The sequence below is a fragment of the Lichenostomus cassidix genome, chromosome 1Aa, assembly GCF_008360975.1.
Source record: "Lichenostomus cassidix isolate B80296 chromosome 1Aa, HeHo_3.0, whole genome shotgun sequence".
In the NCBI taxonomy this organism is placed as follows: domain Eukaryota; kingdom Metazoa; phylum Chordata; class Aves; order Passeriformes; family Meliphagidae; genus Lichenostomus; species Lichenostomus cassidix.
The window spans coordinates 2,036,231-2,056,769 of record NC_139480.1 but is presented as its reverse complement, the minus strand read 5'-3'; the positions used below and the strand labels follow the sequence as shown (position 1 = coordinate 2,056,769).

The 20,539-nt window shown below is 42.8% G+C and overlaps 1 protein-coding gene across 3 annotated transcripts in view; it reads left to right on the top strand.

The window, feature by feature from the left end:
* EXOC4 (exocyst complex component 4) overlaps positions 1–20,539 on the top strand; it is a 318,206-nt gene that overhangs the window by 12,583 nt on the left and 285,084 nt on the right. For all 3 annotated transcript variants that reach the window (XR_014856419.1, XR_014856420.1, XM_085081950.1), the window contains exons 2-4: positions 2,593–2,782; positions 6,265–6,459; positions 19,847–20,031. Coding sequence is in view for 1 of the 3 variants with exons in the window: in XM_085081950.1 (XP_084938076.1) it covers positions 2,593–2,782; positions 6,265–6,459; positions 19,847–20,031 (570 nt within the window). In the remaining 2 variants the exon portion in view is untranslated. The remainder of the gene's footprint in view (positions 1–2,592; positions 2,783–6,264; positions 6,460–19,846; positions 20,032–20,539) is intronic.

Here is a 20,539-nt window from a genome sequence, read left to right as displayed (position 1 = left end):
CCTCTTCAAAGTTCTCCCTGCAAAGTTCCTTTCCCAAACAATTTTGATCCTTTCTATTTGGCAAACAGTGTGTTGACTTTTCTCCTTCCTTGCTACACATTTTAATAGGACTAAAACAAGCAGAGATGCCCTTGGCTTACTTTTCTGCAGTGTTAGCAGGAACATGGATAATCTCAAGAATATTAAGTATTCCTTGCTTTTCTCTTTTTTTTTCTTTTTTTTTTTTTTGTGCAGAGCAAGAGAAATAAATGACTCCTGTGCTGTGAGATTTAGATGGGAAATTCAGGTGTACAAGGTTTCAAATTCCAAGTGATTAACCCAGGCTTGTTAGCCCTGGAAATAACCAAATCCTAAACCCAAAACCTTAACATTTCTGAAACTTGCTGGACTTTTTCAGTAAAATAAAAATAAACTCTGTTGCTTTTTTCCCTTTGGGTCTTGATTTAAACTCTTACCCTGTCTATAAGGAAATAATCTACAGGTCTTTGAGGCAAACTCGTGTGAGTGGAGGGCTGAGAAAAAACCTTTTTAGGGAAAATTTGGTGTTGTTGCATGGAGTTATTTGTTCTTTTTGATGTAGGACGTGGTGCTTTGGGATATGATTTAGTTCAGGACCTGCAGTGCTGGGTTAATGGTTGGACTCCATGATCTTAGAGGTCTTTTCCAACCTTAATAATCTGTGATGTTTTAAACCAGAACAGACTGAAGGACTGTAAATAAATGTCAGTTTCCTGGACAAAATATGAATGTGATATTTTTTAGTGGTGATTTTTTCCCATAATATTTTCCCCAAACATGTAATTAAAAAATTAAAATGTTCCCAGTACAGGTGATAATTCTGCATCCAGAATAAATTCAGACTGAGCCTGAAACTTTTGTTCATCTTGGATTAGTTGCCCTTTGAAGGGTGAGAGGAGACCAGAACTGTGCACTGTCATTGTATGATTTCAGTATAAATAATTTGCTGGCATCTCCAAGGTTTGTGATTTCCATCTCTCCTGGTTTTGTCCTTCTGCCACCTGTTGTGGTTTGTGACATCAGGAACTCTTGTGACCTCTCAGGCTTCACAAACAGCTCTGCTTTGCTGGACAAATGTCAAGTGTTTTTAGCAAAGTACGTTTTTCCTATAGACAGGATGAATTAAATTTGAATACAAGGATGAAAAACTGGACAACACAATATGAATCTGCTTAAAAATTATGGACTGAAGTTGTTGGGAAGCCTGAGTTGGATGGGAATTTGCTGGAGTGAAAAGGGTTTGTGGCATCCTCTGACATGAGTGATGAAGTCTTAGCTTTGGAGAGAGATCTTCAGCTTTTGTAACCAACTGCTGACACTGCAGATGGATTCCTTGGCAAATCCAGAATTCTGAAATCGAGTTTTGCTTGATTAAAACTCCAAACTTTTCCAGTCTGTGCTGTGGCCAGTTTGGTTCTGCTGCTCCCTTGTCTGTATCCATGCAGGATTCTGCCCTGATATGTGCTGCAGGTCAGAGAGGATGGATGTTTTCATTAGCTCTGCAGCTCCAAACCCAAACACAGTGCCAGTTCCTGGGGAAGATATTCCTTGAGTCCAATGAAGAACATTCTTCCAGCAGAAATAAGCAATTCTTCACAAAGAAAATGTATTTATCTGCAAGAGCTCTTAACAGAGGATGACTTTCTGCCAGACAGTCTTGCATGTGATTTTTATTACAGAATCATGGAGTGGTTTGGATTGGAAGGTTCTTGAAGATGGTTTAAGTCCAACCTCCCTGCCATGGGCAGGAAGCCTTTTGCTAAAATTTATATTTTCTGCCCCTTGAGCAACCTGGCCTAGTGTTCTTACTTTCCAGATCCTTTTTGCATGATATTAAAGAGCTTTGGCAACAATACAGTTTAAAAACCCACCTTTTTTGTGAAAAGATTATTTAAAACCCAACTAAAAAAGTTTGGGAGTAGAATATTAACTATAACAACATCAGAAAGCATTCATTTTTCTGTAGCTACCGTGAAACATGTCTGGTTTCACAAAGTTTTCAACAGTTTTGTTGGAATCTCAATTTATTTAAGAAAAAATATAATCTTACTGGATAATATTAGTCAGAGGTTAAAACAAATAAAGGGAAGAAATAGGGTCATGGGGCCTTTTCATGCTGTTCTGGTGTATGTTTGAAAACAGATTGCCTGACAAAATAAAAGATGTAGACAGTCAGAAATCACAGATTTGTGATGGATTTCTCTGTGTCCCTGTGACATCTCTTACCTTTGGCAGGTAAGTTATAGGAACCACACCACTACAAAAGTACTGATTGCCAAGTCCAAAATCGGGATTTTTTTTTCCTTCTAGCTCTTTATAAATAATAAATCAGGAGACATTTCATATGCTGCATTGTGCCTGTATTAATGACTCTCCGGCAGTGTGATAACTAACAGATAATTCCCCCTGAAAAAGGGGAAAAAACACCTCTGAAGCCTTTGAAAACCAACAGAATAATAAACCACAATATTGCTGGGTTTTGTTTCGTGCAGTGCTCTGATCTCCACCAAACCCTGACCAAACCCCACCACCAACCTTCACCCCAAATAACTTCCACCATCTTGGTGTCCTCAGGACTTTATCCACCAGCGATGACGTGGAGGACAGGGAGAACGAGAAGGGGAGGCTGGAGGAAGCTTACGAGAAGTGTGACCGTGACCTGGACGAGCTGATCGTGCAGCACTACACCGAGCTGACCACGGCCATCCGCACCTACCAGAGCATCACCGAGCGCATCACCAACTCCCGCAACAAGATCAAGCAGGTGAGAGCTGTTCCTGGCTTTGTGGCAGCTCCACGGGCTCTGCTCCAGGTGGAAATCTCGTTTTTCCTGGCTGGTGGTGTTTCAGGGGTGGTTTTGCTATTGGAGGTGGAAGCTCCAAGCTCCTGTCGCTTTGTTTTTCCAGGTTCTGGTCATTGTTCTGAGTGGAGTTAAAATGGAGTTGGGAAAGTGCTGTTAGCTACTAAATACCCACTCAACTCCCACCTGGAATTCTGTGTCCAGCCCTGTTGGAAAAAGTCCAGAGGAGGCTATGGAGCTGCTGCAGGGCTGGAGCTGCTGTGGAGGCAGGCTGGGAGAGCTGGGAATGCTGCCCTGGAGAAGGGAAGGATGCAGGGAGAGCTCAGAGCTCCTGCCAGGGCCTGAAGGAGCTCCAGGAGAGCTGCAGAGGGACTGGGGACAAGGCATGGAGGGACAGGACACAGGGACTGGCTTCCCACTGCCAGAGGGCAGGGATGGATGGGATCTTGGGAATTAGGAATTCCTGGCTGGGATGGAATTCCCAGAGAAGCTGTGGCTGCCCCTGGATCCCTGGGATGGCCAAGGCCAGGCTGGACAAGGCTTGGAGCAAACTGGGACAGGTTGGCAGGTGGCAGGTGGGGGTTGGAAGGAGATAAGCTTTAAATTCCCTTCAGCCCCACATCTTTGCATGATTCTAATTCTAAGCTAGGCCTGAGCCCAAGTGACTCTGTCATTACAGTCCCAATACCATTGTCCCAAGCTGTGTCTCACTGGCAACATTTTCTGTAGGATCTCTGTGAGAGCAGAAGTAGTTCAAAGTCAGAAGGAGAGGTGGATGTGAAGCACAAAGCTTTGCAGTGCCCCTGTTCATTTATTGTCTGGGCATGTTGCTATCAGCTTTTTGAAGTCTCCAGGGCTGCTGAGCTCACACCTTTCCATCTCATCTTTTCATGTTTTGCTATCTTGGCCTCCAGCCACCTCCTGAGTAGTCTGGGTGATTCATCAGCTTGCTTTTGCTCACAGAATATGAATTCTGGTGCTATTTCCAAGCTCAGCTGTGTTGTGTGAATGTCCATGAACTCTGTGCCCCTGAATCTTTCAGCATTTTGAGTGCTCACACTTGGGTACAGTGCCAGTAAATAATTCTGGCACTCATGGCTGGGGATTTGAGCTGCTCTGTCCCTGTGGCAACAGTTGAGTTCTTTAGGCTCCTATCTTCTACTTCCTGTGCAGTTTGCTGTACCTAAACTTTGCAAACCAGGCACCACATTTTAAATTTTTTTTTCCCCCTGTCTCGGTGGAAGTCTCATCTTAAAACCTTTCCCAGCAGTGCTTTAGGAGCAGTGTGGTTTTCATATGGGGTTACATGCTGACCCTTCTGGCTTTTAAATTCATTTAACATTTTCAAAGAAAATGAGAGCATTCTGATGCTTTCCAAGGGTGAGAGTTCATCCTAGGATTTATGGACAAAGCGCAGCGCTCTGAAAGCAGAGATCAATTCCACTAAATTTGAAATCAACTCTAGGCAGTGGTCTGTTCTCACCCAGTGTGCAGAGCTTTGCAGAGGTCACACCAAACAGAGAGAGCTGTGACCTTCAGGTCCCACCTAGAGGAATGACTGGAAAGGTGAGGGACCTTTTGATATTTAAGTTTTCTTATTAGTTTTGGTCAATATGTATTGAAGTGGTTGTGACCTAATCTCACAGGAGGCCCAGCTGTGGTTTGTCATCAATCTGTGTTACACTGCCAGGCTCGCTTTTCTTGTTCCCTTCTGTGCAAGGTGGGTGACAGCGTGGAGTTCACTTGCATTAGGAACTGTGCAAGTGATGGAACAGACACTCCACATCCCTCTGTGGATCTGCCTTTTGTAGTCAATTCTTGTGTCAATTCCTGGTGGGAAAGGTTTACTTTTCAGTGGAGCTACAGAGGTGTTGCCACTGGAAAACTGAATTACAGAGTAGAACCAATTTCAGCCACCAAGGGGAGGTTTCTTTAAAGACTTAAAGAAGTTCACTGCTTCCCCTGCTCCCAGATGTGGGTAGAAATCATGATTTTTCTTGCAAGGATAGGAGTAGCAACGTCTGGTGAGATTCCTCCTGGCCCCATGATTGTTTTGCTGACCTAATTTGGCTCTCTGTAGCTGCAGTCCACTGATGATGCTGTGCCAGGTCAGTGAAACATTTCCAATTAATGTGTTGAACAGGGATTAGATGGGAAATGAACTCGGTGTGTGTTTTAGTTTGCCTCTGCTTTTTTATGACTCTCTTAGATGAGGTTTTTTTGTTGGCTGAGGATTTTTCCATGTTCCTCTTTTCAGAAGGACATTTTGGAGTGCAGTGTTGGAATCCCAAACTCTCCTGCCTGTGGACAGAGGCACTTTTATGGAGCTGTTATTATTTCCTGGTGTCCAGTTTTGGTCAATTGGTGTGTTTTTCACATGTATTCTTCTTTTTTTTAAACTGCCTTTAGGTGAACAAGGTAGGAGAAAATGCAGCTGAAGTGGGATTTGTGGAATGCTTTAAAGGCTCATTATTTAAAAATAAATTAAAGGGCTTCTTCTGAGTGTCTCTCTTCATGTGTAATTCAGTGAGAGTTCAGCCTGAGAAAAGGTTGGGCCCTGAGTATTCATAACTTATCACCAAACAAGAGTGGTGTGAAAGCAATGTGTGAAGCTGTGCTGCTAATTGCTTCCACATTTTAATATGGATTGTTGATTTGCATTCTGCAGGAAAAGCTAGGTTACACTGACCTTACCAGGAAATGCTGGGAGAACCTGAAATTAGGGAATGCAGGCTGTGAGGAGAGAGAATGGAGAAGAAAAACTCTGGATGTTGGCTGAAGAGGGGGGAAAATTAGAGATTTTACCACCTGGAGGATGGCATGAGGCTCAAAACCAAACTGAATGGCAACACCAAAGGGTTTGTAACAGCCTTGATAAATAATGGAAATGCTGATTTAAACTCTTAAATGTTCCAACAAAACCATATCTCTTCCAAAAAAGAGATTGGTATTGCTCAAGTTATTGGGAGAATGGTTGTAGTCTCAGCTAGTCTTGTTTCAAAGCAAGGACACCAAACTTGAAGAAAGGAGGAAGACTTGCCAAAAGATTTAATAGGCAGATGGAAAATGTTTGCAGCAGGAAAATTAGCAGTGGCTTATTTGCTTCCACTGAAAATTGGATTCTTGCTGTTTGCCAAAATACTGAATTGGTTTTTGGGAAATGGGCACATCAGGTTTTGGTTACCAGGATCTAGTGTTTGCTCAATTTGTGGTACTTCAGTTAAACTTTCACCAGTGGTATAAAATGTGTATTAAAAACCATTTCACCATGAGAGAACTTCCATTTTTATAGTCCATACAGTTCCCTTCAGCCAAAGCACTCCGAAGGAAATCAAATTTGGTTTTAACCCTGTGATATTTTTGGAATTCCCAATGAATTGAACCTGGGGAAGGGCTGCTCTCAGTGCCAGGGACAGATGGAATTAACCTCTGCTGTGCTGCTGCAGGTGAAGGAGAACCTGCTGTCCTGCAAGATGCTGCTGCACTGCAAGAGGGACGAGCTGCGCAAGCTGTGGATCGAAGGCATCGAGCACAAGCACGTCCTGAACCTGCTGGATGAGATTGAGAACATCAAGCAGGTCCCTCAGAAACTGGAGCAGTGCATGGCCAGCAAGCGCTACCTCAACGCCACGGACATGCTGGTAATTCCCTCAGCTTCCTCTCCCTTCCTCTCCCTTCCTCTCCCTTCCTTTCCCTTCCTCTCCCTTCCTCTCCCTTCCTCTCCCTTCCTCTCCCTTCCTCTCCCTTCCTCTCCCTTCCTCTCCCTTCCTCTCCCTTCCTCTCCCTTCCTCTCCCTTCCTCTCCCTCCCTCTCCCTCCCTCTCCCTCCCTCTCCCTCCCTCTCCCTTCCTCCCCCTTCCTCAAAATTAATTTCCCAGACACCTGCCCATATCATCTTCTTTATTAAAATCTTGTCAATTACACCAAACTTGTGTTTTTTACAGAAGAACTGTCCTCTGTCCCTCCTGTTTCATCCCCAGAATGCACTCACCACTTTGGTCATTAGTCAGAGGGCAGACTCTTGCAAATTTAGGCATTTTTGCCTCATTGTCTGGATGAGAGGACAAAGCCTTGAGGTTTAGGTTGGACATTAGGAAGAACTTCTTCATGGAAAGGGTGATTAGACATGGGAATGAGCTGCCCAGGGAGGTTTGGAGTCCCAATCCCTGGAGGTGACAAGGAATGACTGGAGGGACACTCAGTGGTGGGGATTTGCCACAGGTTGGACTTGATGATCTCAGATGTCTTTTCCAACCTAATTGGTTTTGTGGCTCTGTGATTCTTTTACCAGGGCTCTTGATCCTTTCTGCTTTCTTCCAGCTCTTTTTAAATCTCTTTTTCTCCCTTCCTTCAAGTGTTTTCAGTTCCAGCTCTTTTGTAAGCTTGCCTTTCAGTTCCAGTCTTGGGTTGGAGTTAGAAGTTTCCTGGACTTCTCTAATAACAATCTTTCTCTTTTTTCTAAACTTAACAAGCACTTCCCCACCAGGCTCCAGTCCTTCCTTTCCTGGAACTCTTCTAGTAATTAAAAACAAGGGAGGTGATTTTTCTCCAGTCAGTCCTGACGTGCGGAGAGTTCAGTCCAGTTCTGGGCTCTGCTGTACAAGAGAGATGGAATTACTGGCTCCAGGCCAGTTCAGGATTACAGGGATGGTTAAGGAACATCTCACACATGGAGAGAGACTGAGAGAATCCTCAGGAAGATATTTGTTGTTATTATTATTATTATTGTTTGGTGGGAGGGTGCAAAGAAAACACAGCCAGACCCTCCTGAGTGGTGCCCAGGAGCAGAGGAATGGGCAGAGTCTGAAATACAGGGAATAGTTTGACCCTAAACCAGCCCTTTTTCACTTTTTTACTGTGGGGATGGTTGAGCTGTGGAACAGATTCAACCTCTGTGGACCCAGAGGGGTTGGGGAGTTTGTTGTGTTGTGGAAAATTTTCAAAAAAAATTTTCAAAAAACTTTCAAATCCACATTGGATGTGGCTCCAGGTGCCCATGCTTGAGCAGGGAGGTGGATTTGATATTCTCCTTTCCATCCTGAACCCCTCTGTGATCCAAAAGTGGAGGCAGAAGTAGTACCTCTGTTTCTCACTCCTCTTTCCCAGACAGCATCTTTAAGGCCATTTTTCATTGCCTTATTTTGTTGGTTTTTTTCAGCTTCACTGTCCTTTGTTGTCTCTCTTAGCTGTGCCTCTTCACCTCTTTTTAATAAGTCATTATCCAACAGGAGAAAGAGCTGGAATTTTCATGTTGGCACCTTGAACTTTAATTTCCTCCTTTTTGCTTTATCTTATTTCACCTTAAATGTGACTTTATAAAACTTGCCCTTGTTCCCTCTTCTGCACTTTTCACTGATGGACCTCCCAGATTGATTGGTTTGGGTTTCTTGTAGGTGCCTTTTTGAATAAAAAAAAAATATTTTCAAAATTCCAGACAAGTCATCTATCTCCTATTTGCAATCTGTGATAGGAAGTGTGAGAAGAAAAATGACATTGCTTAGGACTTATCATACATTATGCTTTAGAAATGGTTTTCAACCTGTGCATTTGATATCTTACTGGTTTGCAATATTTTGTGTACATTTATTTTAAATAGAAACACTTAGGTATATATGAATATGTGTGTTTGGGTAAAGTTGCCTGTGGCTATGAGGGAGAGACAGCGTTAGATCTCCCTGATTTATAGATTTCTGCAGCATTTCTGTCGCTCCTCTGTGTTTGGTTATTTTCTGTTTTCAGAATAGAAAATCTTCTCTAATAAATCAAATAATAATGATACAAAAAGCAGCTGTTAGTTCTTGGGCTTTTTTTTGAATATATCAGGGAACGCAGAGAAACCTCAAGTGGAAATTGAACACTCAATTTCAGCCACTCATTGACACTTGCAATTCTCATTTGAAGACAAATGTGCCTGTATAAAGAAACAGTAATTCACCTGCATTTGGAGCTTTTTCCTGGCCAAAAATCACTGTAGAGGCTCATTGGCTTTTGCCATCTTGTGTTAACACAGCTCTGCAAGGCTGTGATGTTGTAATCACTCACTGGCTGCGGGATAATTCCCCTCTCCTTTGATATGATAGGAATATTATGTAAAATCATTACTAATCTGTCAGGGAGGCCGAGTGCCTATAGATCTGCCTGTCCTTTGGTTTCATTCCTCAAGGTAAACAGATGCTCGTGGCTCACAGAAAGCCCAAAGTGAGCTGCTGCTCCTCACCCTGCAATCTCAGCCCTGATTAATGTCGTTCCTGTAGCCTTGTGATCCGTGCAGTTGGAATGAGACCTTTGCAGCCCCGAGCTGGGTGGATGCAATCATTCCCCAGGCATCATTCCAGCCTGCTGCATCCCATTCCTGCAGCCTGCTCTTTGTATTCAGCTCACATTAATTGAAGTAATTTTGCCACTGGAGCGTGTGTTTCGAACCTCTGCATTTAAATTGAAATTTTAATTCCCTTATTGTTTGGAAAAGACGGCTGAGGATGGCTTGTTACAGGTTTCATTATCACTCCAAACTCTCCAGCTGCTGGTTCTAATGTGCAGTGACTGAGTAATGCAGGGAAGGATTGTTAATAAAAGAGTGGCAGCTTTTCCCACTCGGATAAACACAATGCAGAGGTGGTTTGTGACAGCTTACATTTGTATGAAGTTAAAAATTTTTGAAGTGACAGCTTTTTTTTTTTCTTTCCGATTCTGTACCCAGCCAGAGCAGCACACAAATATCAGGTGTTGCTGTTGGGTGTTCCTCCAGAATCTTGATAATTTGGGGAGCAGAGGCAGCAGCATCAGGTTTGCTGTCCAGTAATTGCACATTACAGGTTGTCTAAAAGAACTCAATTCCAGCATCCTCTGAATTGTGAAGCTTTGGAGAGTTTCAGAATGTCTGGAACAGATAAAATGCCTGTTGGAGCTGGAATGCATTTTAGTTATTTTCCATTTCTTTATGTGCCTTTTTTATAGAGTGAGTTTGTACATTTTCCTGAAATGGAGCTGTTTTTTCACACACTGAATTACTGACAGCAATATTCACTTTTATGTGGCACTTGAGTGCATGTGCAGCCATTTGTGAGTGGGTTTTTTTTAATATAAAGCAACAAAAGGGTTCAGGGGGACCTTGTGGCTCTGCACACCTCCTGACAGGAGGGGACAGTTGGGGAACAGGGACAGGAGGAGGAAATGGCCTCAAGTTGCACCAGGGGAGGTTTAGGTTGGATATTGGGGAAAATTTCTTCAGTGAAAGGGTGGTGGTGGTGGTGGAGTCCCCATCCATCCCTCTTGGGATTTCAAAGCCCTGTGGATGTGACACTTGGGGACATGGCCCAGTGGTGGCCTTTGCAGTGCTGGGGAATGGTTGGACTCGATAATCTTAGAGATCTTTTCCAAGCTAAACAATTCCATGGATCTGTGATCTGATAGTGAGGGGAAATTCTGACCCAGGAGGAGCTTCCTAAGAGCAAACTGCAGAAAGAGGAGCAGAGCAGGGGACAGGGACAGGTTGGTGTCACTCCCCTGTTAGCCTGAGCTTGGCTGGGGAATGAGGAATCCAAATTCTCCTAGAAGAGATGTTTTGGAAGTTCTCCACAGCAGCAGAACCCAGAGCAGAGATCAGCAGTGGGCAGGACAGGAGAAGAATTGCTTCCTCACCCTTGGAGGAAGCAATTCCATGTCCAAAAACCCCAGCACTGGGCTGTGGATTGATTATTCCCTGCATAGTAATTAATAAATTAATTAGCTAAAGATCGTGGAGCTCTGTGCTGCTGCTTTAATTCCTCTGATTCTGCTGTTGATCCATGAGGTACCCACAGGGAGAACTTAACATTTTCCAATTGTTTATATCATTTAAGGGCTGAAATACAAAAAGCAGTGAGGGAAGAAATATTGTTGAATCAAGTAATTCTAGGTCACGTCATGTAATTAAATAAAAACTCTTTAGGCTACTTTGGTTTTGTGTCTGGATTTGCTCTTGTGTGAGGCAATAAACACTTCAACTGCAGAAATACATCCATGGGGTAAGAGGAAGGATTTCTGCTATTTCCAGCTGAATTGTTTTTGTTAGGAGGATAAGAAGGAAGAATAAAGGTGGAAAGAAGGAAGGATGGAGCTCTTTAAGTCTTCACTGAATTTTCCCCATCCTTGTGCTACAGAGTAAGAAACTCAAGGGCACATCCTCCTCCTGTGTCTTAAATTTCAGTTTCCTAATGTCAGGAAAGTAATAATGATATGTATCTCATGCTCTGCTTTCTTATTTGAATAATAATAATGGCAGGAATTTTTTGGAGCTGATTGCTTTCTCACTGCACATTTGGCATTTTACAAAAAAAGTGGTTTGTTTTTATAACTGCAGGACTTTACAGCACATCTGGGTGGGTAACAACAGGGGCAGAAGTGGAGTTAATAAATGGAAACGCTGTGCAGAAATCATGGAATCCCAGAAGGGTTTGGGTTGGAAGGGACATTGAAGATTATCCAGTTCCCACCGTTGCCATGTAGGGACACCTTCCACTGTCCCAGTTTGCTCCAAGCCCTGTCCAGCCTGGCCTTGGACATCCCAGGGATCCAGGGGCAGCCACAGCTTCTCTGGGAAACAAGTGAAGGTGGCACAGGAAAAGGGGATAGAGGAGAAGCTAAGCAGGGGTAGGGATATCCTGGAGAACAGTGAGGACAAAGAACCACACTTGCTGTGGGAGTCAAACAAGGAGTTTGAAACATTGGAATGTTTTCTCAGGAGCTGACAGGGCTTTTGCTGTGTGTGCAAAATATTTACCCTCTTCTGGGATGAAGATCTCATCCCAGAGAAGCTGTGGCTGCCCCTGGATCCCTGGGATGTCCAAGGCCAGGCTGGACAGGGCTTGGAGCAAACTGGGACAGTGGAAGGTGTCCCTACATGGCAGGGGTGGAACTGGATGAACTTTAATGTCCTTTCACCCCAAACTACTCTGTGATTCTCTGTCTTCCTCACTTCTCTGTGCACTCCATGTTAATCCTCTGCAAAGGCACTTGCAATAATATCACCTCCCTGGAAATCCTTGGCTGTTTGTAGCCCTGGGCGAGGCTGAGAGGTTTCATTTTTATTCCTGGCTGCAGCTGCCACCTGTGGCTTTCCTCAGGATGGCACAAGGAGAGCCTTTCAATTAAAAGTGCCTTGTAGTGAGCAGAGTCCTTACACCTTAAGTAGCCTGGAATAATGAAAGAAATAAAAACAACAGCGCAGTTCTGGGTCTGCATTTTATTTACTGCCTGCCTTTCAGCTGGAACGGGGAAAATCAATAAAAACACTCTTTCATTTTGTTTCTGCATTCCTTATTGCAGTGCTGGGATTCAGGTGCTGCTGTGGAGGAGTTTTATATTTTGGAATTAAGCAAGTGGAAATAAGAGACTTCGGTTTGTTTGGGCTGCTGTAGAAATGGTTTTATAAATGAATTTAAATTTTGGCTCTCCTTGAGATTCTCTTTTGAGAAGTGACATCTCCAGGGTTCTGTCTCATTCAATGTGAGGTGTAAATTCATGCTTAGAGGAGCTGATTTCTGTTAATTGTTAATGATTGGCAAACCTGCTGATTGGTTAGGGTGAGGGACAGGTAGAGAGAGGCAGTTTGGTTTTTATTAATTCCATATATACCTGGAATACCTTCACAAAAACATGGAAATCATGGGCTTTGTGTGTCTGGTGGAAGGTCTGGAGCCACAAAAGGAGCATTTGGTTTGTTCAAGTTAAGTTTGGTAGAATACTGATGACTTCTTAATGCAAGAAGGATTGGTGGTGTTTACTCTTAGAACACTTTTCAGCTCCCTTCTGTACTTTTTCTTTTTTTTTCCTTAAATTCTACTCTGATTATTTTATAAATAAACTTCCTAGGCTAGTTTTAAACACAGTCGAACACGGAATTTCCTTCCTTTTGAAACACCTGATAATTTTTCCCCCTTGGCTTAGTTATCAATGCCTTAATCTCCCTCATTTCCTGCTATAATTTGCATTTTCTGGGCAGCCCCTTGCATTTAGCTTCCTCATCTCATTTCCACGTGTTTGACCCCAACTCCTCCTCAGTGCCCCCAGGAGCAGTGATGCCTCTCCAGAGCATCATCAGGCTCTGCTAATAACAACTCTTCATTTCAGCTGATGGAAGTTTATTAAATAAAAAATCAGCCTGTAATGAAGGTGGAGGAGAGTTGAAATACAGAGGATTCTTTTCCAGCAATCCCTAGTCTTTCCAGGAATTCTTTTTTAACCTCTGGGGTGTAAGGCAGAATTTTATCCTTAGTAAAACACTGCAACAGGCAACATGAGGAATTGTTGAGGAAGGGTTATGGGACTCTATAAAATGATCTGACAGAATTATTTTGAAAATGCAGCTTTAAAGCTGGTGGAAAGGTGTAATAAATTTCGCTTTTAGCAAAGCATTTTGCAACATTTGGGATGAGAATGGAAATGAGAAGTGAAAGGAAAAAAAAAGTCCTGGGCAATTCTGTGATGCCAGCAGATAATTCTGCCATTTCAGAGAAGTCATTTGTCCATAGTGGTGTAGAAATTGCAGGATTTGTGTTCAGGTCCAAGTGAGCAGTTGGCTAATCCTTGTTTTTAGCCCCTTCTCTTCCTCCAGCACCACTTTTGGTTCCAGCACTTTGTTGCTAGAAAGACATTGATGAATTACAGCGAGTGGAGGAGGAAGGAGAATGATTGATGGGTGACTGAGGCAAATGCAAAAGAATTAAATTCCTGTAGCTGGAGGAAAGGACAGCAAGCGAGGAACATAATTTTATAAATATTTAAAAGTTTGCCGAGGGAAAACAGCGTTTGGTCATTGCCATTGGAACACTTCAGGAAAACAAAAGCTGTCTGTCCTTCGTGTTAAGGTGTTTTGGAACAGGTTTGCCCAAAATAACCCTTTTACCTGGTTTTGTTTGTCCATTTTCCCTGTCCTTCCCCATCAGCTCAGTTTTCCTGGATTGCTTGTCCCAGGATGAGCTGTTTTCCTCCAAACTGAGCACTTGTTGGTGTGTGCAGCTCAGAATCTTTCCAAGTGATTTTCCAAACCTCTCAGCTTCACTCATCTGTGTCAGTTCCCTCTTTTTGTGCATCATTTGGTCACAAATCCTTTGCTGCCACGAAGGGGAGTGAGCTCAGCTCTTCCCAAAATATTGCAGAGGAACCATCATCATCTTTTCTAGCTCTTTGTTCCCTTTTTGCTTGTTGATTCTTACCAGATCCTTAAAGATGAGCAAAAGTGGGAGCAATTTCTTCCCTCACCTGAATATATCCAGTGTTTAAATCAACACCCAGTGCTGTCCATCAGCTCCTCATTCATCCTCATAAAAAGTACCCTTGGGTTCCTTTCCTCGTTTTTTCTCCTTTTTTTTCTTTTTTTTTCCTCCTTTTTTCCTCTTCCTTTTCTCATTCTTTTCTCTTTCTTTTTCTTTCCTCCTTCTTTCCTCCTTCTTTCCTCCTTCTTTCCTCCTTCTTTCCTCCTTCTTTCCTCCTTCTTTCCTCCTTCTTTCCTCCTTCTTTCCTCCTTCTTTTTCTCCTTCTTTTCCTCCTTTCCCCCTTTTTAAGGGGAAGGAGCAGTGGCAGTCAGGAATAGCCATCACTGATCTCTGTGCTTTCCCTATTTTCCATCATTTCAGCTGAAGATTCCCTGCTTTAGGATCATCAGGGTGGTTTTTAAGTTTCTTAACTAATTCATATCCACTGATTTGTCTCAATCCCACCTCAGACAAATCCCAGCCTTTGGATTTCTGAATTGTGTTTTATGTGCAAGTTTTCCATGCCTTCCATCATTTGCATGGCTCATCCTCAAAGGCCATCACTTTGCAGCTTCATCTTGATTCACTTTGCCAGCAAAATACTGGAATGAATTTAGAAATTCAACATAGCCTCGATGAAATTTGTGTCAAGCTTGGAATTAAAAGATACTAATGCAGTGTAGAGTAGATTTAATTAGGTTCTCATGGAGTGTTTCCAGTGGTGGAGGATCCAAGTGCTTCACAGCCTTCTGGTTGTTGGTTGTTATTCTGTGATTCCCTACATTGTCCATCGAAAATCCGGGAATTTTGCAGCCTTAAACTCATGAGCTCATTACTTATTTTACTGCTAATTACCCCCAAACTTATGACTGATTTGGGTTTTGAGGTGACGGAAAAAAGAGCACACAAACCCCACTGAAGTAAACAGATTTTCTCAATGCTCTCCAGGTACAACTCAATTCCAACAACTCCATTCCCCTCCCTTTTCTCAAGTTGCTTTTTCCGTGGCTTTTGCTCAATCTGTCACACCTCCTGTGCCGAGACTGGCAGGCACAGAAATTTGGTGGCACAGAAATTCGGTGACACCTGGGAATGTTTCTTGCTGCCATTCTGCCTCTCACTGCTTTCCCCTGCAGTGGTTGGGGTCACAGCTTTGGGTTGGAAGGGATCTTAAAATTAGTTAAATTCCAGTTAAAATTCCAATTCCAACCCCAGGGACACCTTCTGCTATCCCAGGTTGCTCCAAGCCCTGTCCAGCCTGGCCTTGGACACTTCCAGGGATCCAATTTCTCTGGGAATTCCATCCCAGCCTCCCTACCCTCCCAGGGAAAAAAGGGATCAGCATCTGTGGGTGTTCTATCCTTTTGCCCAGTGCCAATCCCAAAAGCTGGAGTGTGATCACTTTTCCTGTTCCACAAGCAGAGTTTTCAGGCTCAGCCTTTATCTCCTTCACATCAGGTGCAAATGGAATTCAGTGATCTCCTTGTTTAGATCTGACTACAGTTATTTTTTTAAAGTCATTTCCCTTCCCTGTACCTTGTGAAAGTGAGTCCCTTGTAAAAGCAGCAGATCAATTCTCCTTTTAAATGTCAGCATTGTTGTATTCACCAGCGAGGCAGCTGCAACCTTCTGGGTTGTTGCTTAGTTATTTACTCTTTTATTCCAAGGGCTCAGCTTTTTCCCTTTTGTCAGATGGTGTTTGTGCACGACCTGACTTTTTTTATAATCTCGAATTATGACCCGCCGCGTTCGTTTCTTTTAACCTTTCCCAGTTCTTTGTTCATGTTTTCATATCTGGTGTCTAAATTCACAACAAACTGCTTTCCCAGCCAGAAAGGAATTGGTTTTCTAGTCTGAACAACCAGAGTTTAGGAAGGAATTCCTGGCTGGGATGGAATTCCCAGAGAAATTGGATCCCTGGGATGTCCAAGGCCAGGCTGGACAGGGCTTGGAGTGACCTGGGACAGTGGAAGATGTCCCTAAACATGGGGACTGGATGAGCTTTAAGCTCTTTTCCATCCCAAAAAAATCATGATTCCATGATTTTATCATTATTCTGTTTTTCCCCCCCACTGAAAAAACACATCCAACTGAGATCTCTCACGTTCTCTCTGCTCACTTCCAGGTCTGTAGGGGTTCAGCAGAACCTTGGAGGGAACAAACAGATTTCACTCTAAGCAGCTTGGAAAACTTTGGCTGAAGCCAGGCAAGAAAGAATTTTGACAAATACCTTGTTAGCACTTTGGTTCTGGTTTGTTGTGTAAAATGCTAAATTAAACCCTTCCAAATTGCCTGTTACACTAAGCAAGTGTTTAGCTGTGTTTTCTTTTTAAGGCAATTAAGCCCTGCTATAAACTGCCTGTGACCTTTAAACAAGCTGCCTAATGGTGCTGGTGCCACGGGTATTTTCTATAAACTTGCAATTTTTAGCTTATACAAAGCACAGCTCTTTTTTCAGGCTGATTTCATCACTCTTGAAAAAGGGTCTTAACTTGTTGGAGGTGCTAATAAGTAGAGAGAGAGAGATAAGGAGATTTGGACATCAGAAATGACTATCAGATTATCTAAGGCAAATTCTGTGCTGATCCAGGGCTGATATTTTAATTAGGGTGTGACTAAATTACACTTATTGTGTGTTCCTGAGCAGCTTTCAATGGGAGAGAGAGTGCTGAATTAAAGAATTAAGGTGCTGGTGGGGTCTGCCCATTCTTCTGGTACAATTTGCTCATTGTAAGCAGCTTTTCCCAGAAGAATAAACAACTTTTTGTTGTCATTTCCCTTTCCAGCTGTTCTGTGTTTCCGTGGCTCCTCTCTGCACCCCAAACTCTGCCAGAAGAATAACGTGGAGGAGCTCTGTTACCTGTAATTATCTTGGTGTCCAGCTAGTCCAACACAAAGCCATCACTCCCCTTCAGAAAAACAAACAAAAATTGCTTATTTCCGTTTAACAGAGCTCTGAGTATGGAGGAGAGAGCCTGGAAGGACCATCAGGTGCTTTTTCTGGATCCTTGAAGCACTTCTGTGCATCTCATTTTCAGGTTTTCTCAGGCTGCTTTTCCATTATCAGTATTACCTGGAGTCTTGTAGGGTAACTCTTCCCCTCTATCCAATTCCACATTTTTTGTTCCTTTTGTTGGCACAGAGAGCCAAAAACCTCTCTTGCATCTCTTGCATTATCCAAGATTTAGTGTGTTAGGAGCTGACTGGGGGCATAAAGTCAAAAAATTTTCTTCTAAAGTCCCATTGTGGATCTGCCTTTAGTTTATATTTAATTCTGTGCATTCTTTATTGGTGTCTTTGCTTCCTTTTGGTTGCTTATTCTGTTCTTGTCCAGCACACAAAGGTTTTAATCTCACATTTTTTATTCTGGAATATAATCTTGCCAGGACCTAAATCATCTTTCTGTAAGCAAAACTGCCGAAAGGAAAAAATGCTTGGTTTGTGGTTTTGACATTTCTATTTGTTGCCATCTAAACTGAGTGGAAATTTTCCTTTGACTTCCATGAACATGGATTGAGCCTTATTTTTTTGAGGTACAATAAATGGTTGGTTATTCCATTTTTTTTCTTAAAAGATGTGCTTGAGAGCTGTATTTTGGCCTTAATGATTATTTTGGTGAGCAATGAACTCTTTAGGAGCTGAAAAGACAAAAACAGAGCTGAAAGATCTGAGTGGAAGTTTAAATTCCTGTTCCTTGCATTGCAGACAAAACTTTTCCTGGATGTCTTGGAACTTTTTTTAATGTCACTTTGCTCTTGATTTCACTTCTTCTCTGGCTGCTTTTTCGTCTCTCAGCTTCTCAGAGTGACCAATGTTGCTCCTGCTCCTTGCTCTGGGGGGATTTTTGGCACAACTCCCCCAAAATGATTGTGGGGATCCAAGTGCCTTTGGAATTGGGAAATTTGGGGTGCAACTCCTCCTGCCAAAGGGAGGAGAGAGGAATTAACTTCTGCCAGGGTTTCCCACGTGGTGTCTGCTGAGCTGCTCTGCTCTGTCACCTCTTTTGGGGAGCAGGAAATTGGGTTTTTTCTTCATCTTCAGGGTGGTTTTTGCTCTCTCATAGCCCAAATTCCCTAACTGTTCCCAGATGGATACTGGGAACAAAGAGGATGGACACTGTCGTGTGTCAAGTGAGGAGATTTAAAAATTAATTTAAAAAGCTTGGCTGTCCCGTGGATATTCCAGGTTGTTTTTTTTCTGGACTTGGAGGCAAGCAGAGAAATACACTGGTGATGGATGTTCTTTCAGTAGAGTTAATATTTACTGGTACTGAGGGAGCAGCCCTCGGCTGGGCTGTCTGCTCACTGTAGCTTTGCTTTTAATTTTTAATGTTTGGCTGACAGGTTTGTTCTGAACCGAGATCCTGAAGTGCAAGCAAATGTCTTATTTCACTGACAGCCTCCTCAGTTAGTAGGGAAAGGGTTTTTAAATTTTATTTGAAACCTCTGCATGCCAAACGTGCTCTTTCCAGTTTCTCACAACATCAGCACTGAGAGTTTGGAAGCTGCAGAGAGATGCTATTATTTATTTATTAGTAACTGGAAATCTCTGTTAAATAGAAAACCAACTAAACTGGGAGGGATGCAGTGGGAGTGTTGCTTTCAGGCACTGATTTGTCATTCCTGGTGGGTTTTGTCCCTGCTGGTGTTTGTTTTTAGGATGGAAAAGGAAGTTAGGATCCTCATTTCAGTGCCCCTGGGATGTCAGCTGGTCATTATTTCAGATATTCAAATGGTGTAGCCACAGGACATAACCCTTGTGCAGCTTAAAGCTTTTTCAGTCATGACTTTGAGCAAATTAAATTAAAGCCATTTTCTCCCCATTTGTAGAATTTGGAATAATGTGGAGGTTTTTTTGGTGTTTCTGTAATGGAAAGAATAACAACCATCAAACATCATTGTCACTATCTTCTTCTAACACTTTTCTACTTAATAATCCTCTTAGTTGGGTGTAAACTGTGCTTTGATTTTTATTTAATGAACTGTGCTTTCACTAACTTCCTTTCCACATATGCTTAAAACATTTGAAGGCTGCACATTAAATCTGAATTATTTGGATGTTGGCCCCTTCGATATATTAGGACTAGAAATAAAGAAATACTACTTCAAGATTTTCTGCTTCAGAAGGGTTTTAAGGACAGAATCATCCTGGTGTTCAGATGGTGCCTGAACAGGCTTAGCTAAAACAGAAGGCTAGACAAAGTTAGGAGAATAAAAAGCAGATTAATTTATTAAAGGCCTTTGGGTACATTTAGGGCAGACAGAGCCTGCTGGAAAGGCTACACCCAAAATGGACAATGAGTCATGAGATCTTCACATTTTATAAGTTCTGTCTATTAATATATTGAGGTTTAATCCTCCAATTACACCTTCAGGTGAGGATATCAACCACCCCAAACCTGCTCCCCCCAATTCACTATTATTCCCATATTTTGGGGCTCTGAGGCAGCAAAGTGTCCTTGGATTTTCCAACTGGGAGCAACTGTTTTGTCTAAAACGCTGGGAGCAGAGGTTTTTAGCACTTTACATTGAGCCTAAAGCTACACACCAAAACCACAGACACACGAAAATTACAGAAGCTAAAAATACTAAGGCATCACCGACACTCCTCCCCTAAAACAAGAGGAAAATTGCAGGAATTGTATTAATTTATGACAAGAATTGAACGAATTTATGATGAGGGTTGAACGAATTTTTGACGAGAGTTGAACGAATTTATGATGAGAGTTGAACGAATGTATGACGAGAGTTGAAGGAATGGATGTTCACCACTTGTCCCACGTGTTCTCCCTGCAGGTGTCAGCCGTGGACTCCCTGGAAGGTCCCCTGCTGCAGGTGGAAGGGCTCAGTGACCTGAGGCTGGAGCTGCACAGCAAGAAGATGAATCTGCACCTGGTGCTGATCGATGAGCTGCACAGACACCTCTACATCAAATCCACCAGCCGCGTGGGGCAGCGCGGCAAGGACAGAGCGCGCCTCGGGTGGGACACCATTCCCTGTTCCCAGCCCCAGTCCTGGCACACCCTGCACCCCAGCCTGGCATTCCTGGCACCCAAATCCCTCAGGAGTGTGGCTGTGCAGAGCAGGAAAACTTAAATTTGTTGTTGAAGCTTTGAGCCTCTGTATTCTTGCACTTTTCTCGGTGCTTCCGTTGGGTTTTTGCTGCTTCTTGCCACAGTTCATCATCAGTTCCTTTGTGTGTTCTTTCCCTTGTCTGATGTTATCCCTTTCCTACAAATGTAATTGTGAGGCTCAGGTCAGGGGAAAAGTGCTCATTTTCTAGGAAATATCCAAGTTTTAAAAGCCTCCAAAATAACCATAAGGTGGTGAGATGGAGGCCACAATATTCGAGTCTCTGAACTTGGTTTTGCTGTGTTTCCCAGGTGTTCTAAAGATGTTAAATGCCAGCTAGTCAGTTGCATCAGATAAATGTATGAAATAAAGGATTGATTGTAATTGAAATTTCCAGGAAGGAAAGTGCTCATTTTC